Below are 19,777 nucleotides of genomic sequence, written 5' to 3' on the forward strand. Positions count from 1 at the left end.
TTCCCTCTTAAGGAGAGATTTCTGGGCTGGTGTTGCCGATGTGAGGCTTTCTTCTCAGTACTAATGTCAGAAAGCTACATGCAGTATCGCTACAGTGGTCGAATGCCTGTGTAAAGGTTTTAAATTTTAGACCAAGACAGGCTGCTTGGAAACCATACGGATCCAGACTCCTTTTGCTTTTGTTATTTTTATTTCTTTAACAGGCACTTAGGTACTGCTCACTTCAAGTCATGGCTCCCGGCGCTTTACATATATTCACTTATTTAATCCGAACAGTCCGATGCTGGAGGTGCTGTTGTTGTCCCCATTTTATAGGGGAAAAATTAGCTTGCCCAGCTTCCCACGGTGTTACGGATGGAATATGTGTGTCCTCCCCAAATTCCTATGTGGAAATCCTAACCCCCAGGTGATGGGATTCGGAGGTGGGGCTTTTGGAAGGTGATTAGGTCATGAGGGCGGAGCCCTCCTGAATGGGGTTAGTTTCTTATTAAAGAGACCTCCGTGAGATCTCTCGACTCTTCCACGGTGTGAAGGCTCAGGGCGAAGATGGTCATTTGTGAACCATGAATCTGGCCCTCATCAGACACTCAGTCTGTCAGCAGCTTAATCTTGGACTTCTAATCCTCCAGAACCGTGAGAAATACATTTGATGTTTAAGCCGCTCAGTCCATGGTGTTCATGTTATAGTCGCGTGAGCACATGGAGACACAGAGTAAGTGCTAACAGGCTAGTCATACTTTCGAAACTACATCTCATCTTTCATGAGTCTAATACAAAGCCGAGTGAGAGGAGGAGGGAGGGTGTGGGTTGGACAAGAGGCAGGTGCCTGGTCAGCAAGGCCCTGAAGGCCATGGTGAGAGGCTGAGCTTTCATTCATTTCCCACCTGCAGTGAGAGGCCAAGGACGATTTGGAGCACTTGAGTGATGCACTGGATTTCCTTTTAAAAACTTTACGCTGGCTGCTTTAGGGACCAAGTGGAAGGACAAACAGAAGGTGTAATGATGGGGCAATTATTGATATGGAAAAAAGAAACAATTAGGAAAGAACGGCATATGTGTTTTCCATTTTGTGCAGAGAAGGGAATAGTCTCTGGGCCCTCTTCCTAGCTGCCAATTCCTTGCCTTCCTGCAGATTGGGCAGCAGCGGGAGGGTGTCAGGGCAAGGTTCCAGAGCATGCGGTTCTAGTCCCAGCTCCGGGACTTACAAAGTGAGAGCCCAAGTGAGTGACTCCACACAATATCCCTTTTTCTACTTAAAACAAACTAACAAACAAACAAAACTGAGAATTGATTCTTGGTCTCTGTTCATCTGTTTAAAAAATGTTTATTTGTTATTTTTACGACAGAGAGAGAGTGAGAGAGAGTGCGAGCAGGGGAGGGGCAGAGAGAGAGGGAGACACAGAATCCGAAGCAGGCTCCAGGCTCCGAGCTGTCAGCACAGAGCCCGACGCGAGGCTCAAACCCACGAACCATGAGATGGTGACCTGAACCGAAGTTGGACGCTCAACCGACTGAGCCACCCAGGTGCCCCAGTCTCTGTTAATCTTTTAAGTCTTAAAATACTTTGGGGTACTTAAACACGGGGAGAACTCTTAGCCATCCTTTCCTTCCTGAAGGTGAAAACTTGGTCTGTCTTGTGCAAACCTGGCACATTTAGACATTTAATAAGTGTTTCCTGAGTAACTATTTGGGAGAGGGTAGCATTTGCGGAGAGTGGGTGGAAGGCTTCTAATTCCACACCGTGCCCTGGGCCACCCGCGTTCCATCATTAGGAATTAGTTTATAACATCTGCTTGCCTTTTATTGCTTCTAACATCTCTAGCCTGAGGTGAGGACCGAGAAAGACCCTGGGGGCCAAGCAGGCTCCTTGGAGAGACAGGGGAGGAACATTTGCACCGCACTCTTTCTGTGGGCGAAATACACAGTCTCACAGAACTCCTGCAATTTTTCAAATGTACATGGAGGCTGTTGTGATTAATAACATTCAAATTCATCTAAAAGCATTACTGAATTCATAGCCTCTTTTTTGTCATTGTGTCAAGAGGGGATATGTGAACTATTTTGACGTTGCCAAGAAATCATCTTTTGAAGGTTGGGAGCCGCTCCTTCGAGGAGAGTAGATAAGAGTTTACTTGATGTCAGAGTGCAATGGTCCTCTGGTTAGCCCTCTGGGGTTCTTCCTGTATACCCATATCCTCCAGGGATGGAGAATTACTTTTGAGAGATTATTTAGTTAAATTCTAGACTTGTGCTTTCTGACTTTTGACTTGTCACAGCTGGAAATTTGATTCCTTCTTTAGCGGAAAATGGTGCCTGTTTGTTTTCTAGGGAGGACAGTGTGAGAGGGTTTTTGGTTTTTTTTTTGTTTTTTTTTTTTAAAGATTCCTCTAAACTCATTCAGAGAGCTAACATCCTTCCCTCCCTCCCTCCTTTTCCGTGATGGGTAGGAAGGCAAAACCTGTGACTAGTTTTGCCTAGGAACTCAGAATCTTTCTTCAGATACTGAAGAGATCTGGTCATTCAGTCAAGCAGTTTTCACCTGAACAAGGACAGGAAACCTCTGGGCTGAATCTACAGCTGCTCCAGAACCCTTGGGATCATGAATCTGGGAGTGGCCGCGTGAGAGTTTTTGTGGTCAGAAAGTACCACGGGCATGCCAGTTATCCTCAATGTGTTTGGTGAAATCACCATAGTCATGTCGTCTTGTCTCTTGAGTCAAGGATTTCCCCTGTGCACACACACTTACGCCGCACACACGCACAGGCTATCCAGGAACCAGGGCTCACAGCTGTCTGCCAAAGATCTGTCCTTGGGTCCGCCGCAGCGCTCGGAGTCGCCACCAAGGGGCAGCAGAGGCTGCAGAACTGAGCGAGGGCCCAGCCGGGCAGGTGGTGGCTGGGGAAGCTGAGCCCTGGGGGTGGAGGTATGAGGCTGGGGGCAGAGACCTAGTTCTGAGGGTGGGAAGAGAGCACATGATCCCGCGGGTTCCAAGGTTTGCCTTGCTTTCTGTTCAGGTCTAGTATTGTCACTTTCTTCAAGACAGAGGCTCACATGGTGCTTACCTCCTCTGTCCCCTTAACACCTGACTCCCATATCTCCAGAGTGGCTATCGGGGCGTGCTGTCCCCACCTACTCTCCCTGCCAAGAGCGGGGATTCTGGGCTGGGTTCATTTGGTGGCTCCGGGAGGGGAGAATGGGCACTGGGTGACATAGCAGCTCTGGAGAAGTAAGCTGGTTAGGAAGGATGAGGAGACAGGCAATCACTGTCACGGGGTGGCCGGGCCCCATCTCCTCCGTCGCACCTACTGTTGTTTGATATGGCAAATGGACATTTTCTCAGTCCTGTGCAAAGTGCTGTGCATGCCCTAGATCCGGGACACATTCTTCATTTCTCCTTCCTCTGGATTGCCGTTCCTAAATCCCTCCTTGATGGAAATGCTAGAGCTGCCCGTGACTGCAAGAAACTCGGGACTTGGGGAGAAGTTTGATTTCCTTAGTCTTCTGGGGTGAAAGGAGGGAAACCTGTAGCTAACTTTTGCCTTGAAATCTACGTGGTGGTGAGAACAGCCTTTCGGGTCTCTCTAAACTCATAACCCAGTCTTGGTTATTTGTTATCCAGGTGTTCAGAAAATTAAACACTTAAGGCGTTTCACGAACATTTTCCTCGCAGTGACTTCCTCAAGCGGAAAGCCTTTTCCATGTCTACGTTTCCCTGACAAAAGCCACTTAGTTTAGTCTAGTCTGATTCAGCAATGTTTTCCTTTATGGTTGTCGCTTTTTGTGTTCTGCTTACGGAATCCTTGCCTACCTACACGCCATAAAGATGTTCTTTGAGATTTTCTTCTAAACGCTTGATAGTGTTCCAAAGCCTGTTTTCTTTTAGGGCAGTTTTAGGTTCTCAGCAAAATTAAGGGGAAGGAGCAGAGATTTCCCATATGCACCCCACCAAAGCCTCCCCCATTATCAACATCCCGGACCACAGTTAGTGCGTTTGTTACAATTGCTGAACCTGGACCAGTGCATCATTATCCCCCACGGTTCCTAGATTACATTAGGGCTCACTCTTGATGTCACACGTGACTTGGCTTTGGACAAATGTGGAATAACTTGTTTCTGCCATTACAGTGTCACACAGTGTAGCTTCACTGTCCTAAACAGCCTCCGTGCTCCAGATTGTTTTACATTTCAAGTACAGATATGAAGTGCACTTGGAACTGATTTTTTTTTTACGCATAGTATGAGATAGCCAAAGCTCCTTATTGTTTCCACGTGAATAACTACCTGGCTCCACTCCATTGCCCGAAAATACTGTCTTTTCCTCGTTGTACTATGGTGTCCTATTTTTCACAAATCAAGTGACCTCAAATATGGAGGGCTGTTCCTGGACTTCTAATTCTATTTCACTGGCCAATTTTTCCATTCCTATATCAGTATCACACTTTCCGAATTACTGTGGATAGCTGGTGTTGAGAGCTGGTAAATGAGACCCTCCCTGTTTGTTGTTCTTTTCCGAACTTACCTTTGTTGGGGCCGACCTACTCAAGTTTGATTTCTAGTTTAAAATTGTCTTTTCCAGGGCGCCTGGGTGGCGCCGTCAGTTAAGCGTCCGACTTCAGCCAGGTCAAGATCTCGCGGTCCGTGGGTTCGAGCCCCGCGTCAGGCTCTGGGCTGATGGAGCCTGTTCCCGATTCTGTGTCTCCCTCTCTCTCTGCCCCTCCCCCGTTCATGCTCTGTCTCTGTCTGTCCCAAAAATAAATAAAACGTTGAAAAAAAAAATTAAAAAAAAAAATAAAATTGTCTTTTCCTTTTCAGGTTTTATTGGCACTGTTCCTGATGGCTTTCCTAAAAATAACACATTGCAGCCCAGTAATCAGCTAAATTATGTTCTAAAATAATGAGGTAGCTCTACAAGGTAAAAAGCTTTCTAGGACACTGAGTCAGCGAGTCACATGTCTGTCCTGCCCTCAGAGGCCAGGGAAAGAATTCTCTTTTTTTTTTCCCAGTGGCCTTTCCAAATTCAGTCTGTATTTCTAGGCCTGCCCCAAACCCTGTCTGTGGCCCAACACCTCCCAGCCTGCCAGGACCTGTAGCACCTGGCTGGCCCATTTTCCTAGGCATTGTCTCTGGTGTCCCCTTTCCCCCCTGGGCACCGGGACACCGAGGCTGCCTTCAGTTCCCCACAGGGCCGCGCTCCACACACGTGGGGGAATTTCCACCTGGGTTTCGTCCATCTTCCTGCCGGACATGTTCTTCCCTTCCTGCTCCTGCTACCTTCCTTTCATTGGTGTCTACCTTGTTAACTCCAAACTTCCCTTCCCTGGGGCATCCTTCCCCGACCTCAGACTAGATCAGTTTCTCTTACAGTGGGCTCCCTGCGCCCCATTATGGCACGTACCCCAGTGCAAAATTATAAACCCGTTTGATTGTTTCATCAACCCTTGACTCTTCCAGTATATTGTAAACTCCAGTAAAGCAGGATCCATGACTATTTGGCTCAACATTTTAGTCTCTTATCCCTAATCTAGTGTTTGCCATATAGGAAGTGCTCCATAATCCTTTTAGGAATGAATGCATGCATGAATGAAACGCTTTGGCCTAGTGGCCTCTGTTACTTTCCACAGGACCCTGCATACAGATATTCAATAAATAACTTTGTTTCATCATCTTTTTTAAAAAAAAATTGTTAAATGTTCATTTATTTCTGAGACAGAGAGAGACAGAGCACGAGTGGGGGAAGGGCACAGAGAGAGGGAGGGAGGGAGACACAGAATCGGAAGCAGGCTTCAGGCTCTGAGCTGTCCGCACAGAGCCCAACGCGGGGCTCGAACCCACCAACTGTGAGATCATAACCTGAGCCGAAGTCTGTGGCTCAACTGACTGAGCCACCCAGGTGCCCCTATCTCATCATCTTCTATAGGACATTTCAATAAAAAGCTCTGTGTAGTTTATGGCAGTAGCTCGCCACGTTACAAAATGACCGGCCTGGCCACTGCAGGCACAGTCAGGGGTGTTTCTTAATGCCCTGTTCTTGATTTAATGTGGGTGTTGGTGGAGATAGTGGGGCATCACTCAAATATGACTTAGAAGTGTCCCGTACCTGCGAATACCTGTCTTGCCTTCTGTATCTCAACGCCAGCTTTTAGAAACTCTAAAATGTTCCTTCTGATTTGGTTGGAGTACATAGGAAAGCAGCATCGGTTTGGGGGTGTTAGCAGCAAGCCGGAAACCCAGAGGCTGTGACTTTCCATTGCTGGGAAGTCATATAACTTTGGCTTGCTCAGTGGTAAAGCAGGGCAGCCAGGACAACTTTGTTAGCAGTTGGCATAAATGAGTGAGAGCTAACATCTGGTCCTTCATGGAAAATTCCTGTACTTAGAGCTGGAAAATAGACTATCATTCCATTAATAAAGGGACCCGAATTAGTTCTTGTTCTCTGTGTTCCACAAGCTAGTCATTGATGAATGATAATGCTGTCTTTATAGTCTCAAGCAATCGGAGGGGATGATAAAAAATGTGCTCCACAGTCCCCATCAGGGCACTGTGCGTTTTGGAGAGTGTGGGCAGGCTGTGGTGATGGAGCCCTAGCCTGCCCTGACAGGGACTTCTGTAATTTGCATACTTAGTGAGAAAAGACCAGAGATAGAGACGCTGCTTATGGATACTACGTCTGCCACACTTTCCGGGTGATCGAAGGAAAATCTCGAATCAGGTTCTGCCTGGAAATGGGAACACTGACCTTTTCTAAAACACAACCCCACTGGAATATAATAGGGTTAATGTAATAGAGGCCAGTCGCACATAGGTCGTTAGAGAGAAAAAATTGTGAATTTTTACCAGGAGGATCTTCCTCTGGTCCTTAGAAGCATGGTTTTAATGGATATAAATACAGAATTAAGACCAATTATTAGCCACTTGCGTCGAGTTCCCGACACCTTTCACTGAGGAGCAGAGGAGGGCTTCTGAGCTCAGTGTCATCTGTGGAAGACTGGTCCTCAGGGAGTGGGCTGGGTGTCACAGGGATGCATGACCATGGGGATGCCTATGTGTGTGTGTGTGCGTGTGGGTGGGTAATGATTTGAGGTGGAAAGACACTGAAGACAAATTTAGTTACATCACATTCTTGACTTGGGTGTATTTATATTGGGCATTTAGAGTTTAAAGCTAATTAAATCGATTCATCATCTTTTGTGAAATACCCGAATGATTTTGTAAATGCTAATTAGGATAGAGGACATTTGCATCATTTAAAATTAGGCAATTGGCCATGTACAACATGTAGGTGATTCATTAATTTCAAGTAAATGTAATGCATGTAAGTAAATGGCAAGACTCTGAGGATTTCTCTGGTTGGTTCTGCCTTCTGTGGGGTTGTAAGGCACTTTTTCATGCTGCATTTTTATTACGGGTCTCTGCCAGGATGTTCTCAAATGCCACATCCTTTCCAGTGGATTCCATAGATGCACCAGTCAGTTTTTACATCGGATGAAGCCAATCGTGTGAGTGCGGGCTGTGCCCTCGGCACCTTACCCAGGTGGGGGGCCTGGGTGGTTCCTTCCTCCTATGCAGATGTGTTCTCACCACTGATCCAAACTGTGAGGCCACAGCTGATGGGGCCAGAATGAGCCACGGGCCTTCGATCAATGGCTGGCCTAGGAGGAGGTGGCCTCGTATGAAAGTCCTTGTTTTCAGGGATAGTGTAGTAGGCTGAGTCTTTCAGTATCTTTCTCAGGAACTTCAACTGAAGATATGTGAAGAATCAGGCAGTTACTGATAGAAGTAGAGCTTTAGCTCAAATGCCCTCAGAAAGAAGGCAGCATGTAAAATCATGAAGCCCTACATGTAGTGATGAATAAGCAGAAACAGGGGTAAGTAAATGCCATGAAGTCAGGGAGACTCCAGAAGAAAAGGAGAGCTGTTGGCTGGAAGCAGCTGAGGGAGAGTTGAAACTATTTAATGGCAGAGAATGATCTAGATAATCCAGTTAGTAGAGATATACTGGATGATTCCAATTTCTGAATTGTAATGTGAGACTCAGCCAAAAATTTTCATGATGTCTGGTTAGGACGCGTGTATCCCAATAGTAATCACACTCCCCAAGAGACCTCCAAACTTAAGGTAACAGAAGAGTATCTTTCCTTGCGCACCAAAGAGCCTACTACACGGTACACACCTGTGGTTTCCCTAACTCCTTCTTTTCTTTCAGTTTTATTGAGATAGAATTGACATAGGTCACTGTAAAGGTTGAAGGTGTACAGGACAGTGACTTGACTTCCATGTATTGTGAAGTAATTACCATCCGTCATCTCATATAGATGCAAGGAAAGAAAAGAAAAAACTTTTTTCTATTTACTTAATTGTCTTTTAAGTGGAAGTTTGTTCCTTTCAACCCCCTTCCTCCAACACCCCTATCCTCTTTCCCCCACCTCTGGTAACCACAATTCTGATCTTTTCCCTACGAGTTTGGTCTTTCTTCTTCCTTTCTTTCTCTTTCTTTTTTCTTTCTCTTCCTTTTTTCTTTCTTTTCTTTTCTTTCTTTCTTTCTTTCTTTCTTTCTTTCTTTCTTTCTTTCTTTCCCACACTTAAGTGAGATCATACAGTATTTGTCTTTCTCTAACTTAGTTCACTTAGTACAATGCCCTCACGTCTATGTTGTCACAAATGGCAGGGTATTTCTGTTTCGTATACTGTATATATATACCCCACATTTTCTTTATCCAGTTCATCTGTTGATGGAGACTTAAGTTGTTTCCATGTCTTGGCTAATATAAATTCTGCTGCAATGAACATGGGGGTCCAGATATCTTTCAAGATAGTGATTTTGTTTCTTTTGGAGAAATACCCAGAAGTGGAGTTGTTGGATCATAGGATAATTCTATTTTTAGTTTTTTTAAGTTTATTTATTTATTTTGAGAGAGAGAGAGAGAGAGAGAGAGAGCAAGCAAGCATGAGTGGGGGAGAGGCAGAGAAAGAGGGATAGAAAATCCCAAGTGGGCTCTGCACTGTGAGAACAGAGCCTTATGTGGGACTCAAACTTTCAAACTGGGAGATCATGACCTCAGCCGAAATAAAAAATCAGAAGCTTAACTGACTGAGCCACCCAGCGCCCCCTATTTTCAATATTTGGAGCAACCTTCATACTGTTTTCTATAGTGGGTGCACCAATTTACATTCCCACCAACTGTGCACAGGGGCTCCCTTTTCTCCACATCCTCACCAGCATTTGTCTCTTAGCTTTTTGATGCTCACTATTCTAACAGATATGAGGTGATATCTCGTTGTATTTTTAATTCCTACTTCCCTAATGATTACTAATGAGCACCTTTTCATGTAGCTGTTGACCATTTGTATATCTCCTTTGGAAAAATGTCTATTTAGGTCCTTTGCCCATTTTAATTAGATTATTTTTTGTTGTTACAGGGTTGTGTAAGTTTTTTTAAAATGTATTTTGGATAGTAACATTTTCAGATATATTATTTGCAAATATTTTCTTCCCTTTTTGTCGAATGCCTTTTTATTTATTTATTTATTTATTTTTTTACAGAGAAAAGTTCAACAATTATTTTATTTTATTTTATTTTTTTTTTATATGAAGTTTATTGACAAATTGGTTTCCATACAACACCCAGTGCTCATCCCAAAAGGTGCCCTCCTCAATACCCATCACCCACCCTCCCCTCCCTCCCACCCCCCCTCAACCCTCAGTTTGTTCTCAGTTTTTAACAGTCTCTTATGCTTTGGCTCTCTCCCACTCTAACGTCCTTTTTTTTTTTTTTTTTTCCCTTCCCCTCCCCCATGGGTTCCTGTTAAGTTTCTCAGGATCCACATAAGAGTGAAACCATATGGTATCTGTCTTTCTCTGTATGGCTTATTTCACTTAGCATCACACTCTCCAGTTCCTCGAATGCCTTTTTAAAAAAATGTTTTTCACTTTAAAAATTATATTAAATGTTTATTTATTTATTTTATGAATGAGAGGGAGAGAGCAGGGGAGGGGTAAAGAGAGGGAGAGAGAATCCCATGAAGGCTCCACACTGTCAGCACAGAGCCTAATGCAGGGCTCGAACTCATGAACCATGAGATCGTGACCCGAGCCCAAATTAAAAGTTGGATGTTTAACTGACTGAGCCACCCAGGCGCCCCTGCCTTTTCATTTATTGATCATTCTTTTTGTTGTGTAGAAGCTTTTTTGTTTGAGGTAGTCCCATTTGTTTTTAATTTTGTTGCTTGTGTTTTAGGTGCCTTATCCCCAAACTTGTTGCCGAGATTCATTCCAAGGAGTTTTTTTCATATTTTCTTTTAGGAGTTTTATGGTTTCAGGTCTTCAAGTCTTTAATCCATTTTGAGTTAATTTTTGTGACTAGTATAAGAGAGTTTCATTTTTACATGTAAGTATCCAATTTCTCCAGCAGCATTTATTGAACATACTGGCTTTTCTCCTGAAAAGTATTGAATATTCTTTGTTCCCCTGTCCGATATTAGTTGACCATACATACGTGGGTTTATTTCTTGGCCCGCAATCTGTGCCATTGGTCTGTATGTCTGTTTTGGTGCCAGTACCATACTGTTTTGATCATTGTAGCTTTATAATATAGCTTGAAATCAGGAAGTGTGATGCGTCTTGCTTTTTCTTTCTCAGGATTATTTTGGCTATTTGGGGTCTTTTGGGTGCTTTATATAATTTTTTTTTTTTAATTTTGCTGTTATTGTCTAAGTGCTCTGCATGGCTTCTAGCCTCATTTTTGTTCCCCACTTTTCCCGTTCCAGCTAGTTGCCATTTTGTCCCATACTCTTCACTACAGATATTCATGACCCAGAGCAAAGTGGTGATGAGGGCCACGAGGGTCACCAACCTTGCAGGTCACCAAAGGGATACTCTAGACACAACATGGCATGGGCTGTCTTTGACTTTTTAATCAATTTATCTTCATAATGGATAGAAGAAGATGTGATGATTTAGCTCAGATATTAGGTCGCAGCTAAATTTAGGGTAGAATCTCTCTCTCTCTCTCTCTCTCTCCTATTAAGGAATCAACTTACTCTTATCTTTACATTCCCCCTTCTGCCATCCAAAGACAGAAGAATAGCTGTATAGCAGGGACGTTTTAGAGTTAGCACATATGTAGTTTGGCTAAGAAACTCTTTCCAGGAGCCAACATGAACCTTTTAAACTATTCTGTTTGTCTACACATTTATGCTCTATAGTGATAGTGGACAGAACTGCGTGAGTATCATATTTGACTTGCCATAAATATGTACTCTTCCTCTTCGAATTAGCCTTGGCCACTGCACAGAAGTAACTTCAAAAACCTGTAATTGCCTCTTTGTTTTAGCATTAGAACGTCCCTGAGTTTCGGTATGGCGTGTGGCTGCCCAGTTTGCACCTATATTTCCTACCTAGCTTCCCATGTGGCTAGGTGTGGCCGTGTGACTCAGTTTCCCCCAATGACATGTGAGCAGAGTGATGTTTGCAACTTATATGATTATTCTTTTAAAGGAAATCATCTTGGGGCACCTGGGTATCTCAGTCAGTTGAGCGTCCGACTTTGGCTCAGGTCATAATCTCTCAGTTTGTGGGTTTGAGCCCAGTGTCGGGCTCTGTGCTAACAGCTCGGAGCCTGGAGCTTGCTTTGGATTCTGTGTCTCCTTCTTTCTGCCCCTCCCCGCTCATGCTCTCTCTCTCTCTCTTTCAAAAATGAATAAACATTAAAAAAATTTTTTTAAAGGAAATCATCTTTATCAACCTCCATTTTCTCTTTGGCTATCTTCCAGTCCCAGATGGGATATTGGTTAACCAGCTCTACTCATGTAGATGAGGTCAATATAGTAGGAAACGGCAGAGCAGGAAGATAGAAGGATGTTGACCCCTTAGATAACCTGGTGGAGCAGAGCCGCCTACACATTGGAGTACCTCTGGACTGATGCAGGAGAAAGCAATAAATATCTTTCTTGTGTGAGTTTTCTCGTGCATTTTTGAGTTTCTTTGTTACAAAGGCCGAAGTCTATGCCCTAACCAATACACAATGGTGGCCACTAAGTACTCAGGAGCCAGACGGGGGTGCTGAGTAAGTGTCATGTTGCACACATTGTAGCATTTGATGCCTTCTCTGCTTAGTCTGGTGTAGATTTCTCATTTTATTCTGGGTTTTTGTTTGTTTGTTTTGAGGGGATGGAGGTGAGGATTGTCCCTTTGTTTTGAATAGATTCATCTTACCTTGTTTACTAGACTCTAAATCCCTCAGGAAATAGTGCTAGTGACACAAATGCTGCTGAATAAGTGACAACTATCTGTCTCAAGGGATAAGAGCTGCTTGGTCTTCCGGAATGACTCCGTATTCTCTTCTGTGACATCCTTTTCCTGGGTGTATCAATTCTGTTGTTAACGAATCAATCCTGGTGAACGCCCCCCCCCCCCCCCCCAGTTTTCAGTCCATTTTCATGGCAGCAGCATATGCGAATACAGGAAACATCTGAAATGATGATTTTGAATGAGGAATGATGCCCATTCTATTTATCACTCTAAATATAAGCAGGTGGAATTAAAAATTCTCACGATTGCACTTTAGTCAAATGTTCGATTCATGATCATTCTGCCATGCGTGAGTTAGTAATACATTTGCTGCATAATAAAAGAAAGTTCAAGATAACAGTGATTCAAATAAGATACATATATTTTTTTCTAACATGAAAGAGGCCTGGAGATGGGCAGCCAAGGGATGACATGTGGCTCTTGGTCATTGGGTTTTCAGGCTCCTTCTAACTTTGTCTTTGCAAATCCCTGAAAATGGTTTCCATTCTGAAGATTCCCTCATGGTTAGCAAAAACCCCTGTGGTGATAGCCAGTGTGTCAGAGTTGCAGGCAATGGGATGAGGGGAGGGCAAAGGGCCTTTATCTGCCCATTTCCTTTTAAAGACCTTTTTTAGAATTTTTACTAAATGAACTTTCACCTCATTGGTCAGAACTTCGCCATGCCCGGTTACACAGCTGCCCAAATAAAATCAAGGTTTTGTATTGTTTTTAACTAAGGATGAAGGGGAAGCATCAATGATGGGTAGACTGCCTGCCTTATAATTAGAAAATTCTCACTAACTAGACAGGGGTTGGCAAACCATGGCCTGTGGGCCAAATCTGGCCTGCAGCCTACTTTTCGTAAGTAACGAGTTATTGAAACAAAACCATGTGCGTTCATTTATACATTGGTCTAGAGCTGATTTAATGCTACAGAAAGCAGAGCTGAGGAGTAGTCACAGAGATGGTATGGCCTACAAGTCTAAAATATTTCCCATCTGGTCCTGTTGAACAAGTTTGCCAACCCCTGTTCTAGAACATGGAGGACAGATTCTGATACATAAATGACCTCATTCCCCGGGAGGCTATTAGAGGAGCAGGGTTGAACCTATTATAGATTCAGTAATAATCTATTCTCCAGCCCCAGTGAAATTAAGTCTACTAGGCATACATTTGGTCGCAAGTAACATAAAACGTGACTAATAGCGGATTCAACAAAGAAGCGTTTATTCATCTCACATACGAAGAAGTCTGGAAGTACAAGGTCCAGGGCTGGTGTGGATGCTGAATAATGCTTTCAAAACTAGACTCCTTTTCTTCCCTCGGCCGTGGCCAGAATGTTGGCTTTCATCTCCTTGCTTATTGGAAGTTGCCCGTGGTACCTAAAGGCATTATGTCTGCGTCCTGTATAGGAAGAAGGAGTAAGTGTCAAAGGCCAAAAGGGGCATGAGTCTGTCCCTTTCCATAAACTTTCCCGCGGGTTCTCATTGGCCACAACGATATTCTCATGACAACTGCCAGCAGCAGAGCATTCTGGGATGGTGAGAACATACATTGGACTCATGAGTGGGGCAAACAAATGGAGATCCTGTTGGAAGGGGAGACAGTAGCAATATGTCTGTACAGGGCTCCTCACAATTAACTGGGCCACTCTCGCACCTCATTATGGTCTCATCTTTCTTTCTTTTCTTTTTTTTAAAATTTATTTAATTTATTTTATTTTTTTTTAATTCTCCATACTTTTTTATTTATTCTTATTAATTTATTTTTTAAATTTACATCCAAGTTAGCTAGCATATAGTGCAACAGTGATTTCAGGAGTAGATTCCTTAGTGCCCCTTACCCATTTAGCCCATCCCCCCACCACACCCCCTCCAGTAACCCTCTGTTTGTTCTCCATATTTAAGAGTCCTTCTGTTTTGTCCCCCTCCCTGTTTTTATATTATTTTTGATTCCCTTCCCTTATGTTCATGTGTTTTGTCTCTTAAATTCCTCATAATACCCTCTAGTTCCATCCACATAGTTGCAAATGGCAAGATTTCATTCTTTTTGATTGCTGAGTAATACTCCATTGTGTGTGTGTGTGTGTGTGTGTGTGTGTGTGTGTGTGTATATATATATATATATATACCACATCTTCTTTATCCGTTCATCCATCGATGGACATTTGGGCTCTTTCTATACTTTGGCTATTGTTGATAGTGCTGCTATAAACATTGGGGTGCATGTGTCCCTTTGAAACAGCACACCTGTATCCCTTGGATAAATGCCTAGTAGTGCAATTGCTGGGCCCTAGGGTAGTTCTATTTTTAGTTTTTTGAGGAACCTCCATATTGTTTTCCAGAGTGGCTACACCAGCTTGCATTCCCGCCAACAGTGCAACAGAGATCCTCTTTCTCCACATCCTCGCCAGCATCTGTTGTTGTCTGACTTGTTAATGTTAGCCATTCTGACAGGTGTGAGGTCTCATTGGGGTTTTGATTTGTATTTCCATGATGATGAGTGATGTTGAGCATTTTTTTCATGTGTCGGTTGGCCATCTGGATGTTTTCTTTGAAGAAGTGTCTATTTGTGTCTTTCTTTTGCCCATTTCTTCACTGGGTTATTTGGCTTTTGGGTATTGAGTTTGATAAGTTCTTTATAGGTTTTGGATACTAACCCTTTATCTGATGTGTCGTTTGCAAATATCTTCTCCTATTCCGTTGGCTGCCTTTCAGTTTGCTGATTGTTTCCTTCACTGTGCAGAGCTTTTGATTTTGATAAGGTCCCAATAGTTCATTTTTGCCCTTGTTTCCCTTGCCTCCAGAGATGTGTTGAGTAAGAAGTTGCTGCGGCCAAGGTCCAAGAGGTTTTTGCCTGCTTTCTCCTCGAGGATTTTGATGGCTTCCTGCCTTATGTTTAGGTCTTTCATCCATTTTGAGTTTATTTTTGTGTGTGGTGTAAGAAAGTGGTCCAGGTTCATTCTTGTGCATGTCGCTGTCCAGTGTTCCCAGCACCACTTGCTGAAGAGACTGTATTCCATTGGATATTCTTTCCTGCTTTGTCAGAGATTAGTTGTCCATAGGTTTGTGGGTCCATTTCTGGGTTCTCTATTCTGTTCCACTGATCTGAGTGTCTGTTTTTGTGCCAGTACCGGACTGTCTTGATGATTACAGCTTTGTACTACAGCTTGAAGTCCAATGGTCTCACCTTTCCTGCATGCCCCTTCCTATAACAGCTCCTGAAATTAATTTTGTTCCTTTTACCTCCCTTCCATACTCTTTGCTAGGTGAGAAACCTGGAAATGAGCCTGAAGAGGTGAAGCTGCAGAAAGCCAGCAAACAGATCGTGCAGAATGCCATCCTGCAAGCTGTTCAGCAAGTGTCCCAGGAGAGCCGGCAGAGGGAAGACAGAACCGGTGACAACCAGGGCAACTTCCAGCTGGGCGTGGGGGAATTAACCAAGAAGCACGAAAAGAAGTAACACAGTGGATCTGGCTCTTGTCATATGCCTGGTTACCAGCCTTCCTCTTAGTATAGGATGCGTTGCCAAAACGTTGCCAGTAAAGCAAACCAAAGTGTCATCAGCACCTAGCAGTAGAATGAATTCGCGCTAGTCCTTGGCTGAGAAGCACTGTTTTGAAAAAGTGCATTAGAAGATTCTGTTTATATTAAGGCAGTGCCTCTGAAACATAGCGGGGCCAAATACAACACTGTAATTGCAAAAGTAGTTTTGCAACACAATTTATTTTTAAGGTTCTTTTTTTTCTAAAGATTCTGTCTTGTTTGTTTACTTTCGCCCTTGATGCATCTTTCTGTGAATCTTAACCAGCAATCCTTTTTGCTGAAAAGTACTGTGTCCTTTACAATATTTTAAAAAGACGTGCTGGAGAAGCGAAGGAATGGAGTTTGTCACCTTCAAATATGGAATTAAAGGCTTCACTGAGTTCAGGTCTCAGATCCAATTGAGCAAAGGCAAATTTTATGGCTTAGTCCCTCAGGTCTTACAAGGCATATATTTATATTACTTTTTAAAAAGGAGGAGTTTAACTTTTCAAGAACTCAGTTTTTTGGTCTCAGTTCTCTCAAGTGTTTGGTACGGGGTGTTTGCCCTCTGTGCAGAAATCCTTGGGAAATACAGATTTCTTTTTCCATGTCAAAATAAGACAAGTGATAGATCTATATGCATGCCTTGCCCATGACTCTGTTTTTTAGCAGCCCTGTGAAGAGCAACTAGACCCACAGATTCCATGCTGGGGATACACTAGGGTCTGATTATGGGGTGCAGTGTCCTTGGAAGGAGCTGTGGGGCTTTATACATACTATGTTGTCATCGGGCTACACATTTGCAATAGTACCTTACTAGTGGGAGCCTTTCTTTTCCCCTCCACAAATTAAAATTACATTTTTGAGTTATAAAAATCATGCACATCAGGAATAAATAACCCTGCAAATGGGAAAAGCATTTTTCAGCTCTCTGAAGCATGACGATGCAGTGGGAACAATAAAGTAACTGTTTCGGGCAATGCAGTATAGAGATCTACGTGTGTATGAAAAAAGCCATCTTCATTGCCATAGTATGACTTCTGCTCCACTCCCATGTGGATAATGCACATCTTTCTGAAGTCATTAGAACCCCATAGTTTGGGTTTCACCACAGTTACTGAGTTGGTGCTACTGAGGACAGAGAGAGAATTTGACCTTTAGTAAAAAATCCTTTGGCTTTAGAATATCGATGTCTACGTTTAATAGTTTTTTAAAAAGCCAGTATTAGCATATATGGTATGACTGATATTAAGATCTACTTAGAGAATTCCAGTATGCTACGCTTTCCAGAATGGATACTATTGATGATAGTAAATGAATGAAAACAATCTCTCATCAACTGTTGGGCTATCTCGTATGATGCACAGATGGAATAAATTCACAGGGAGAATGGCGATGAGAGGGAGCAGAGGGGGTTAAAATTTAAATGTGATTTATTCATAAATATTTTTTGTGTCATGAACTCATGACAATTGAATGAGGAGTTTAAGTTGATCTGAAGTCATATAATTGATATATAATTGTACAGTGTGCTTAATGGGAATGAAGGTATTAAGGGAAATTATGCGGAAGGATCTATAATAAAAAAATAAACCCAATGCTTGTAGTTTGCAAGTGATCTGGCACCATGTCTACTGAGATGTCTGGGCATAACCACCCCTGGACCTCGCTGTCATTATCGTGTGGCAGAAACACAGAAATGTATCATCTTTCCTCTCTGGTGTGTCTGTGCTAACCCAGTGGGGATCTTTGAGAACATCTGATTAACCTCTGTATCTAAATATTATTTGTAAATAAAACATACCCAGCTTTGAAATATGTTGTCATTGTAAGCCAAGTTTGCTACACCCTACTGTTTGGCTCATTTCATCTGTGGACCTCACATTCATATGGGACCATGAGGCACCCCAAGATTACCAAACCCCTAGATGTCATGACCCCGAGAGTGCGCCTTCCATGGGCCTTTACTGTAAGTCTGTGGGGTGGTGGTTCCTGAGGCTTGGGCAGAAAAGGACCAGTGGTAAGAAGTGACCCTTTGATCTCAGGAAGTGAAGGTGAGTGGATCCGGAGAGTTGAATGTCTTTCATTATCTTTCTGAGATGGAACATCTACAAGGAGGAACAGAGATACCGATGAATTCTTGGAAGAAGAAAGCAAAGTTAATCGCTGCCCTCAGTAGATCGGTGCCGTATTGGCAGAATCCTAAGAAAGCTCAGCCGTAAAAATAAACCCATCTGTCAAACTCTTGCCGATCTCTGTCAGTATAAAGTTATTGGCCTTGAAAGGAGCCCATGGATCCTCATGTGGCATAGGATTAAGGTGGGCTTCCACTTGCTTATTGTCATAAACCAGCACACCGCTTTTGGTTTTAGGAATTTCCTCTTCTTGGTTTATGACATGTGAAAGCATACATGGGCCTCCCAGCTCTGTGTGATCAGCCGTTCATCTTTTACTTTGCCTGTCTCTGGAGTGGACCAAAGAGAAAAGTCCTTTTATGTGGCGTTTCTGTATTAATCTATGCAGTGTGAACAGTATAAATAGATACAAAAAAAACATACTGCTTCCTGGGGCTTTATCTTTATTTTTCTTCTCTCTCTTTTTGAGCTGCTTTGTATTCTCGTATGGTGTATTATCTTATTTCAGGTTACAGAAAAATGAATGGACCATTTAAAAATAAACATTGTTATTTATGCCAATCAGAAATGAATATCTATTGTCAAGGTGTTAAGGTCTCTGTGAAAAAAATGTTAAAAGAAGGAAAACTTGAATTTATCCACTGTAACAGCCGTTCCAATAAAATACAATAGAGAATAAAGTCTCTGAGAAACCTGGTAACTATTATAACTACTATTGTACCCCAAAAGGTCAAAGACTAAACACTTGAGCAAATTCTTCAGTTCACGTAAGGAGAATGTGGAAACCACAATAATATCTTTTCTCTTGAATGTGAGAAAGTGTTCTGAAATATATTAGTGCACATTCATTCATTTTTGTCATTGCCACAACCTTGCAATACGTCGCATCTGGGAAGATCTCATTCTCCTTTTGCAGATAAAGTCACACTGAGTCTGAGAGAGGTTAAGCATATCCTAAGTGAGGAATAGTAGGTACTGTTGGGCACAGGAGTACATGAACCACTGATCCTGACCACGGCGAGCATATGAATTAGCTAGGGAGCTTAAGAAATATAAATTCGGGAGACATCTACGTTAAGATCAAAGACTAAAATTCCCTTTTAGAATACCTTTCTAGCCAGAAATGTAACAAAAATAGTAAAGGGCCCAAAAAATCGTCATCAATAGAAAAAGTTCAATGCCATTAGCATCAAAAAGTGGTGGCTAGGGAAAGAAAAAGGTAACTGCAGAGGGAACAAAATAGACCACCCTAGACCATGGTGACTTCACTTTACTCCTCAGAGCCACCGCGGTGAGTCCACGGAATCCTGCCCCACTTGAGGAGAGAGACGAATGCCAGGGGTGACTTTGTAGTTGGTTGGCCATGGTGTAGAGGAAATGGCTCTTAGGAGGAAACGGGAAAAATAGGAGAAGGTGTTTCTCTCACAAAGAAGGGACAACCTTACCTTAAAGAAATGAAGAAAGAAAGAAAAAGAAACACGCATAATCAAAATAATCCCCTCATCATATTCTAGGGAAATGGATGCAACATGTTCAATATCAGTACTTTCAGAGTAAGAGAAAAATCCTTGACATTTCTACATGAAAAATTCAGAGCAATATTCAATAACTTAAGGAAGAAAAGGCTACAAGGTAGATCTGAAAAGGAAAGTATGAAGTAAGGGTATTATTCCTAGCCAAGATGTCACTCAAGAATAAAGGCAAGAATAGATAAACAAATCTGTTTTGTTTGTTTTTAATTTGAGAGAGAGTGAAAGCACACATGTGAGCTGGGGAGAGGGGCAGAGGGAGAGAAAAAGAGAATCCCAAGCAGGCCCCACACTCCGTACAGA

General features: G+C 42.8%; 1 protein-coding gene across 1 annotated transcript; it reads left to right on the forward strand.

Moving 5' to 3' along the window:
• The first annotated feature begins 11,355 nt into the window (after positions 1-11,355).
• AKAIN1 (A-kinase anchor inhibitor 1) lies at positions 11,356-15,748 on the forward strand. Its single transcript, XM_047090215.1, has 2 exons — positions 11,356-11,449; positions 15,555-15,748. Exons 1-2 carry the CDS (start codon positions 11,356-11,358, stop codon positions 15,746-15,748), a joined length of 288 nt encoding a protein of 95 aa, XP_046946171.1.
• The last annotated feature ends 4,029 nt before the right edge of the window (positions 15,749-19,777 follow it).

The sequence above is a fragment of the Lynx rufus genome, unplaced genomic scaffold, assembly GCF_022079265.1.
Source record: "Lynx rufus isolate CCGP_SWC_20201006 ecotype Redwood Valley unplaced genomic scaffold, mLynRuf1.p SCAF_29, whole genome shotgun sequence".
NCBI lineage: Eukaryota > Metazoa > Chordata > Mammalia > Carnivora > Felidae > Lynx > Lynx rufus.

Coding starts and splice junctions, on each gene's coding strand:
- AKAIN1 (XM_047090215.1), top strand. CDS start 11,356: ATGGCGTGTGGCTGCCCAGTTTGCACCTATATTTCCTACCTAGCTTCC. Junction 11,450..15,554: donor TCAGTTTCCCCCAATGACAT/GTGAGCAGAGTG, acceptor ACTCTTTGCTAG/GTGAGAAACCTGGAAATGAG.